We start from the raw sequence: 9,891 nt of genomic DNA, 5'->3' as shown, positions 1-9,891 counted from the left end.
CAGAGGCGGCGGGCTTGAGAACGGGACGGCAGGCGGATTCGACGAAGGGGCGTCCGGAGGGCTTGCGGCAAACACATGTGATGACCCCGGGCTGGACTCCACTTCGTCCACGGTGAAAGCCGATCCGGTGATCCACAGCACGTAGTTGATGTATTCCCTCAGCGACCAGCACGGATCAGCTCCAGGCATGACGAAGCGGATATCGTCCTCTTTTGGAAGACCAAACAAAGTACACAACGAAACACAGCGTCTCCACGGCATGGCGGCAGCGGCAACAATACTACAGTGAGAATAAAAGTTACGCCTTCTTTCTTTGCGTGAACATTTGGGCGGCGTTATGCAAATCTTCCCACATAGTGACATAGATATGTGGTGGCGTGTTAGAACGAGCCGTTTTAGGTAGGTGTGGCTGACTCTTAACTTTTATAAAGAATATCTCTTTGGATTTGAGACTTTAGTCTTTGCAACTTTACAGATCTTCTTTATGCACCAAGAGCTTCTAACACTCCAAAGAGAAAGGAAAATTTGAAATCGCATCATATGACCCCTTTAAATAATGTTAGACTCTATATTTCCTCTCAAATTTATCTAAAAAATTTAAACGTATTATGGTGTGTTCTGCGTTCAAATCATGTCGGATAGATCGTATTTATGAGTTGAATGCACATGAACGCCACCACAAAAGTCGTTATTACGAGTGGGAAACTCAAAATTTATTTTAAGCCCAGAGTTTCCGAGTTGGGAGCGTGTCAATGAGAAACATGGCAGAATCGATGGATGCAACGTCTGTAGTTGACGGTAAATTTTTTTATAAATTTATAGTTTAGTTGTCCTATAAACTTAAATTGGACATGTTCTTGTTACGCAGCTAGTTAATGAAATCCAAGTAAAAAATGCTATCATTTTTGCACCTATATGTGAAAAATCTTTTGATTTGCCATGTTGCATTTAGCTAACAGCTTTTTTTTTAAAATCTCTGTATTTTAGCATTTGTTGATGCTGAAAATCAGTTATACTGGGATCCTGGTCTAAAAAAAATATTAAAAACTCAAAATACACCAGATGCGAATTCTCTGCTCTTCATTTTCTATAAGCAGAGTTAACAGACCCTGTTGTATTTTCTTGTAATTTATTAAAAGAAGGTACACCGCCATCTTGTGCCGACTAAACTGACCTGAACGCACCTGACGTCGTAATTACGACTTGTCAACTGGTCCCAGGAGGACGTGAACGCAGCATTAGTATAGTCGTGCGTAACTTGTTGCATTAGGGGAATCGTAGTCTTTTGAGACCTTCATGCATAATGATGTGGGCACAATAAAACTACATTTACCAGCGACTACAACACACAACAAACATGGCGGTGCCGGAGCATCAGGAGCGTGAATCAGTGAATAGTAATATTAGCCAAGATAATGAAGGCAAAAAATCTGGTCCAATATCTTTCGTTTTTAGTAAAACATTAAGTAAGGTTAAAGCTGGCAAAGCGGAAGAGCGAGATTATTTAGTTGAAGTCGAAGGGAAAGAACTTAAAGGGTGAGTTGAAGGCTAACGTTAGCTAGGTTAGCTAATAATCTAACTGAAAGGAGTATGACATTGATTATTTATATGCTTCAACTCTTATGTGTCTGTCACTTCTACAGAACCAAACCGGTGGAGAAACCGAAGGAGCTGGTCATCCCGTTGATCCACAAGAACCGCTGGTACCGGCAGGATGCTGAGCGAGGGGACAAGAGCAGAGACCCGTCCCAGCAGGAGCAGGAGCAGGAGCAGGACACGGTGGAGTCTCAAGCCGTCAAAGAGCTCATCGAGGGTGTGTTGCTCGACTCTTATTCGTTCTGCTGGGTTCGGTGTGTTTCAAAACCTAGTAAGATGCCTACCATACCTAGGGGGCATTCATTCACTAATGTAAAATGACCAGGAAGTTAAATTATCTATGGTATTATCTCGGAAGTACTATGGTAATAACACTGTACGTGAGTATTGTAACTATTCAATTCCATGGTATTTAGACAATTTTGACACTGTACTGTAAAACATGGCCTAAGATGCCCTTAAATGTTAAGTGTCACTAGGTTTTAAAACATAACCTTGTCTAATTGTGAGATGCCAGCTTTGCTTTAGGTTTTCAGTGGGTTTCCTTTGCACTTGTAGTGTGCTTCAAATCTTAGAAGTATATTGTTAAAAAAACACTAATTTTGATGTGTTGAGTAACATATTAAAGTACATGTAAAGTACCTGATTATAATTCTAACTGTAGTCTGTTTAGTAATACATATATGAAATATATTTTAAATGTACCAAATCGCAATGCCATCGTTACAAATATGTTATTACAAATATGCTTAAATACAAGTTTCATTAGAAATTAAATATGCTCAAATAGTCTGTCATTTCTACTAAAAGTATATTTTAGTTACCAAAAATGCTTGTTGGTGCATTCAACAGTATTGTTTAATCATATTTCAAAGATGATAGAATTATGAAATTACACATAAAGATGTACTAAAATGGGTCAAAACAGCGATTTCAAGTTCAACTAATTGTTTAATATAAATGTAAACTATAATACCTTTTCATTTAATTGCAAATAACATACAGTTCAGGGTCTTGAAACATTACATTCAGTTTGCACTTGAGTATATTCTTTTAAAGTGTATTATTTCCATAATAAGCTTTTGTTTTTGTTTAGTTTTTTTAAGTATGCTAAAGTGTACATCTTTTTCACAAGGGCTAATGGAATAATCCATGTGGTTCTATGCAGTAGTAGTTTGTATAGTATTTAAATCCATTGGTTATTCATTGATGTAATGCTTGACATGAAATGTATCATCAGTAATTCTCATAACTTAGTTGGTGTGGCAATAATGTGGCTTAGTGGTTATAGATAATTATAGATAGGACAGGTAAGCAGAAGATTGTAGGTGGAACCCTTTCTGTTACTGTAGTAAAAATGCCGCAAGTCAGTTTTGTACACGGAAGCATCTGCTAAAATGACGAATAATGTAATAGTTCTGTTTTAATGTCATCTACTACAGAGTCTCAAAAGCACCAGGAGAGATGGAAGAACGGACCGCAGATGGATCCGAACTTTGCCATTCCTCTTCTCATGCAGAACCAGGCCCCTCAGGGTTTTGAGGATGGAGACAAAGTCAATGTGGATTTGCGACCAGAGTCGGTAGGTTCATCATGATGGACACAAAAAATGGATGGAAGGACAGGCAGTCTGTTTTCAGCTGGTCTATCCAGCAATGAATGTTGGTTCTCAGCATGGAAATATGCTTTTTGGTCAAGTTACTTATTTAACACATTAAGGCTTTTGTAAATACTTTGTCTCCTGAGAATCCTGCTCATAGGATACATTTTAGTGTTGAGTTCATCATAGCAAATTGTATTAAATTAAATGGGAAAATCTTGTAAAGCAGGATGAATCCAATGTGGATGAATCCAGGATGAATTCAGATCCAATGTGGGAATGAGTGTGAGGTTACACTGCAGGATGAAAAGGAAGTGTGCGCTATAGCCTTATACAAGGACATGACTGTGACATTAATGTGAGTCACAATCATACAGATTTAACATTTTGTGAGTTCTGAGAGTTAAGAAATTCTCAGCATTAATGGTTCAAGAATTAAAAATAGCTCGTAGTATTCAGTTTTTGTAGTTTGTCTAGCTAATGTTATAAGCTATTTGACTATAGATTAATAGCCAAAAGTTGATTGGGCTGTAGCGAAAACTGCAATTTTGTAATAGCCGAAAGTGACAAGCCAATCGCAGAGTATGACAAGCAACCGCCACAATCGTGATGTTCACTTCTTTTTTTTTTTCATGAGGCTTTACCCTTCTTGTTTTACACTTAATGCATGTGTATTGAATTTTCAATAAGTTAATAATCATAACAAGAGTGAAGAGAGTAATATTTTTACACCAACTGGCTCATTTTACGTCATTAAGACTGTGTTCCATTGTGATTTGTACAGAGGTTCAGTAGATTTGCACTAAACCGAGAGAGAGAGAGATCGTCTGAGCATGCGCGATTACCTGCGTCTATCCTTCTTCAGGTCAAGTCATATATTTGTGAAAAAAACAAAATGTTTGCCATCAGTTGTCAGAAGATGAAAGCGATATTTTTGTCACAGCATCCTTTCAGCGTTTAAAGGGATTTCCCATGACTGGCGTCAATGCTGTTGAATGCATTGATTTTATATGAATTGAAAGAGCTGCAGCATTACAGGTAATGTGTTGATCGTCGGTTGAGCCTTGTAAAGTGGTGCTCAAAGTTAAAGTAATTTCAACACCTTGTTTCAGTTATCAATGAAACAACGTTTTTAAATGTATTAGTTGACTCACCCGTAATGACGGTCTCTTCCCTCCACCTCCTGGTGTAACAATTTAACTGCACTGACTGACAGCCTGTGTAAAATTAGCGTCACTGTACTGATACTGCTGAAATGTCAATTACACTGTTGTCCAGTCAGATTCGAGAATTGGCACTTACTATTATACATATATTAATATACCAGTGAGCTTAATTAGACAAATATTGAGCCACTCAAAATGACTGCAATGGAAATTTCTTCACTGCGACAGCTCTAGTTGTTTAATAAGAAAAACAGCTAATATGTTTTGTCTATATACTATAATTCAAAATTTTGTGGTCAGCAAGATTTGAAAGTAGTATTTATTTGGTCAAAAATGCAGCAAAAACAGTAATATTGTGAAATCTTATTACAATTTAAAATATTGTGTTTGAATAAGTTTTCTATTTGAATATATATTAAAAAGTAATATTTTTCTGTGATAGTAAAGTTGAATTTTCAGCATCATTACTCCAGTCTTCAGTGTCACACGATCTTTCAGAAATAATTTTAATATGCTGATTTGCTGCTCAAGAAACATTTCTTAATATGATCAGTGAAAACAGTGGTGCTGCAGATGCTTAATATTTTTGTAGAAACCATGATACAATTTTTCAGGATTCTTTGATGAATACTAAGTTCAAAAGAACAGCATTTATGTGAATGCTGTAATGGGAAAGTAAATAGACTTTCAGCCTTGTTAATAAAGAACTATTCAAAAAAATTGACCTCAATAAAAATCCCATTTTAGTATGCTAACTAATTTACAAGAGCAATAGCTGTTAGTACTGCACCACTCTGTGATTGCTGTATTTTGCTGCTAACGATACTGTGTGCAGATACAGATCTTTCCGTTTAAATTAATTCCAAATCTGGGTCACATGAGTGTGTTTGTACATGCTGAGGATTTCTAATGAAATGGTATTTGTTAATTTGTGAAGTGTATTTTATTAAAACTCATTAGTGGTCTATCAGCGTATGTTGTGCGGCTGCTGGAGCTGTTGTCCAGTAATGGTGGCAAATGTGGTGTCAGCACAGGGCAGTTCAAGGTCATTGCACATGCAGTGCTCTTGTTGCATTTAGTGTGTATGTGCGCTCACGTGTAGGACAAGGGAGTGTCCTAATAAAATGAGTGATGAAGAACTCTCCTGCTGCATCCAAACAGCTTACTCTGCATAAACTCCCTCTCTCTCTTTCTTACTCACACCTCCAGTGTCATTTTCTCCTGCAGTGTAAGTCCATCACTTGTAGATTGTTGTGAGAGCGCCAGCTACAGCCTGATTAGGATTTAACAAGCTCAAAGACATTGAGTAAATTTTACTCTGCCTGTCAAAGCGCTTGTATGTTCCAATGCATATAAAGAAGCTGTAATATTTCATCTAATTATCATCTTCTCTGTAGGTTGAGGTGTGTGTTTCTAATTAGTGTTTTGTGTCTGAATGTGGTTTTGATTGCTTTGGCAGTCTGTGCTTGATTTCTCTGTGGAGATGTTTGAGGTGTGTACTGAATATACTATAGAGCTGATGTCAGTTCTGATTCAGTCCACAGATGCCGACTATGACCGTGTTCCTGTGGAGGCTTATGGGTTGGCAGTGCTGAAGGGAATGGGCTGGAAGCAAGGAGAGGGAATCGGACACACATTTAAACAGTAAGGACCTTTCTTTTCCCCCCAGTTAAATGTAATTGAAGTAATTAAAATGAGTGGAGAGAGAGAGAGTTTCTCCCACGAGCACCACTTTAGCATGTTTCATCTTTGACCTCTGCAGTGTCTTTATATTTTCGTCACTGTTTTGTGTGATAAGCACTTTCTAATGCACGTGATTTTTGGCTCTCCGCAAGTCTTTTCCACTCATGTTTCCTTGTGTTGGGATTATTGTCCCGGCTGGAGACATCAATAATGTGAGATTATGATTTTATGTCAAATGCAATGAAGAATTATTTCAGACCGGCAGAGAGAATCTTTGGCGTGGACTGGCCGCACGCTTTTTAATCTTCTGTGCTTACGAGCCCATCTGTCTGCTTCTATGAACACGGAAACACTCAGGCTGCTCTTTTTGATGTGCATATGAGGGAGATGTGTTAGCTTGTGGTTTATGATTGAAATATCCTAATAGCTTCTTGTAAAAAATCTCCTCTTATTTCTTGTTAGAGATGTGAAGCCCACAGAGCATCAGTTAAGGCCTAAAGGGCTGGGTTTGGGTGCCGATCGCTCTGCTATTAGAGACCTGGAGCCCGGTGTCCCCAAGAGACGCCCTAAACCCGGTGAGGAGAAGGAAGAGGAGGCGCTGGTTCTGGGGCCTGGAGGATATGTGCAGGTCCTGGCAGGAGCCCATAAAGACCTGTATGGGAAGGTGAATGGACTTTACTTCATCCATATTCACTTCTATGACAGTAATGGTGAAGCAGTGTACTGACACACTAACGATCAGAAAGAAATAAGATGGGCCATTCAAGGCATTTTTTTGAGGCAGCAAAGCACAATGTATACATTAGTGATCTGGGTAAAGTGTCAGATTTTATATCAATCTACTAAAAAATGAAACCTCTAAAGTTAGGGTTAGAAAAAAAAAACATCAGCTTCAGATGGTAACCACATCCGCTTAGTGGTTAATAGAAGTTGTTAGCTCCCCCTTGTGTCAATAAATAATGCACAATATAGGAAAACAAATGTAAAATATTTTGTAATGTAAGTTATGTAAATGAAATAATGGAATTTTTGTTTTGGAATATAATAGTCTGGCATTCATTATTTGCTTTTGCTCTTTCCCTGTCTGATTTTGTTTATTTATTTGTTCATTCTGTCTCTTTTTCTTGTTCTCACACTGTCTCGTTGACAGATAGAGGGAGTGGATCCAGATAACGCCAGAGTCGTAGTCAAACTTGCCATCGGCGGCAAGACGGTAACCATCATTCAGCACTCTTTAAAACTAGTCACCCGTAAGGAATACGACAAATACAGCAAAGACCTCAGTAAGTCTGCTTTTACAGTTTGTTCACTGTCATTTTACTTTTAAATAAGCGGATATAGTATTTCTGGCTAAGTTTTCTACATACAAATGAATCAAATAGGTTGATGTCCTGACTTTGGTATTCTTGATAAATCTTCTCTGTTTTTTCCCCCACTTAAATATGCTTTTAAAGACAAGTAAAGATTAATATTTATTTGCCATGCAAATGAATTGCTTTCCAGATTGTGACTGAATGTCTGAATGAAACTGAATGTCCAGAGGGAAGTAATGTACTGCAGGGTAGTGCATTTAATTGCATGTATGGAAGTTGTGGCCTAATGGTTAGAGAGTCGGACTTGTAACCCAAGGTTGCGGGTTCGAGTCTTGTACCAGCAGGGATTGTAGGTGGGGGGAGTGAATGTACAGCGCTCTCTTCCACCTTCAATACCACGACTGAGGTGCCCTTGAGCAAGGCACCGAACCCCCAACTGCTCCCCTGGCGCTGCAGCAATAAATGGCTGCCCACTGCTCCAGGTGTGTGTTCACGGGGTGTGTGTGTGTGTGTGTGTTCACTGCTGTGTGTGTGCACTTTGGATGGGATAAATGCAGAGCACTAATTCCGAGTATGGGTCACTATACTTGGCCACATTGTTGTGACCAGTATTTTATGCTGCATTATGATTTCACTGAATTGTTAAAGTGAGTTCTGATTTTTATGTGGTTTAATGTGCACTGATAAATTGTGTTCATAACTTTAAGTAAACAGGGTCAGTTTTGATTTCATGGTGTCTTTAAATAGAATGAGAAAAGTTAAGTATACATTTTGAGCTTGTGGGAAAACAAGCCGGTTGGGTTCAAGCGTTTAAACCCAAAACATCTTCAGCAAGGCTTTATTTTTCTGTAATCAGAAGCTGTGTGGTCTGGGATACATATTTCACATAGGCTGGTTTGCACACGTGCAACCGGTTTACACAAATAGTAATAAAAAAGCCATTTTAAAAATGTAACTATTTTTTACTCTTTTAAAAAGAAAATGTGTAATTTTATTTACCAGATCTTTATCAGTTAAAATGGTCCTTTCTGTCGATCAGGTCGTCTTAGTAAAGCTCACAAGGACAAAGAGAGAGAAAAAGAGCAGGAACAGCAGAGGGAACGAGAGCAGAGGATAAACAGCAAAGATGACAGAGGAAAGACGGATAGAGATCGAGAGAGGGGGAAGGACAGAGACCGAGATCAGAAGAAAAGAAAACACAGAGAATCAAGTGCAGACAGGTAAGACAGACACTCAAGAACACAGTATGTTGCATGTATATGTTACTGAATCAGTATTTAATTGCATGAACTTGCTCTTCGTCCCAGAGAGAAGCCTCCTCCAGCAAAGGAGTCGCGGCCCTCACCTCCAGCCCCCTCATGGCTCCAAAGAGACCTCCATGTGCGTTTCATCGATAAAGCATTCAAAGGAGGCAAATACTACAACTCAAAGGTGCTTCTATTATAGTGAGCCTGGTTTGTTTCGTAAAGTATCTGTTTTTTATGCTGAGATACTAAAATGTCTGTATTGGTGTTTTGGAGGGAAACACACAGGATGTGTTCTTGTCTTCATAAATGAGCTGAACACATTTTGACACAAAATATTAGTATACATTTAAGTTTTTTAATTTTTTTATTTGTTTCATGTGTTTAGATGAGAGTGGAGGACGTCCTGACGCCCCACACCTGTGTGTGTCGTACAGAGGAGGGCCGACTGCTGGACGGTATGACACACTCTGACCTTGACCATTATAAGAGATATTTTAACAGTGAGGCTTTTTGGTCTAATAGCTGGTTGTAAGTGTTACTCATTTGTCTGTTTCAGATATTAGACAGAAGATGCTGGAGACCATTGTACCAAAGAACGACTCAGACTACATTATGGTGGTTCTGGGAGAACACAAAGGACAGGTATATAGATTTACGTGCTTGTGTAGTACAGCATGGCTCTGTGCCAAATCCTAGTGGGCTGCCTTCTTAGACAGCATTGTAAGCATCATAGACACACTCCTGATATCATGATAATACCCAAATTTGTTAATGTTAACTAAAACGATTAAATATCATTTTTGATCATTGAAATAAAGCTAAAATAAAATATAAATATCAGATGAGAAACTTAAAGGGGTCATATGATGCTTTTTTAAAGGTCATTATTTTGTGTATTTGGTGTAACAGAATATGTTGACATGCTTTAATGTTCAAAAAACATTATTTTTCAAATACTGTACATTATTGTAGGTCCTCTATGCCCCGCCTCTCTCAAACGCTTCGTTTTCTACAAAGTCCTTCCTTCCGACAAGCGCAGTCTGCTCTGATTGGCCAGCTGACCCAGTGCATTGTGATTGGCTGAACACCGCAAGCACTCGTCGGAAATGTAACGCCCCTTACCATAATCGCGAGCTTCAGCTTTCAAAATAAATGTAAAGATAAAGCCCGAAAGGGGAACAGAGTCGCGTGACAGACACAGCGATGAAGCTGGTATGTGTGCAGTACACAAGCCACGGATAAGACAGCTGACTCCACTGTGATCTCTCTCTCTCTCTCTCTCTCTC

General features: G+C 38.7%; 1 protein-coding gene across 1 annotated transcript in view; it reads left to right on the top strand.

The window, feature by feature from the left end:
• The first annotated feature begins 1,325 nt into the window (after positions 1-1,325).
• LOC107575438 (G patch domain and KOW motifs-containing protein) overlaps positions 1,326-9,891 on the top strand; it is a 10,361-nt gene continuing 1,795 nt past the window's right edge. The window contains exons 1-10 of the mRNA XM_016261815.1: positions 1,326-1,536; positions 1,644-1,813; positions 3,039-3,178; positions 5,900-6,006; positions 6,508-6,709; positions 7,196-7,328; positions 8,398-8,578; positions 8,666-8,789; positions 8,991-9,060; positions 9,162-9,247. Of these exons, the coding sequence (XP_016117301.1) occupies positions 1,358-1,536; positions 1,644-1,813; positions 3,039-3,178; positions 5,900-6,006; positions 6,508-6,709; positions 7,196-7,328; positions 8,398-8,578; positions 8,666-8,789; positions 8,991-9,060; positions 9,162-9,247 (1,392 nt within the window). The 5' untranslated portion in view covers positions 1,326-1,357. The remainder of the gene's footprint in view (positions 1,537-1,643; positions 1,814-3,038; positions 3,179-5,899; positions 6,007-6,507; positions 6,710-7,195; positions 7,329-8,397; positions 8,579-8,665; positions 8,790-8,990; positions 9,061-9,161; positions 9,248-9,891) is intronic.

This window comes from Sinocyclocheilus grahami, unplaced genomic scaffold (assembly GCF_001515645.1).
Source record: "Sinocyclocheilus grahami isolate Dianchi unplaced genomic scaffold, SAMN03320097.WGS_v1.1 scaffold2640.1, whole genome shotgun sequence".
Taxonomy (NCBI): domain Eukaryota; kingdom Metazoa; phylum Chordata; class Actinopteri; order Cypriniformes; family Cyprinidae; genus Sinocyclocheilus; species Sinocyclocheilus grahami.
The sequence above is the reverse complement of the archived record's forward strand: the minus strand, read 5'-3'. Positions and strand labels throughout refer to the sequence as shown.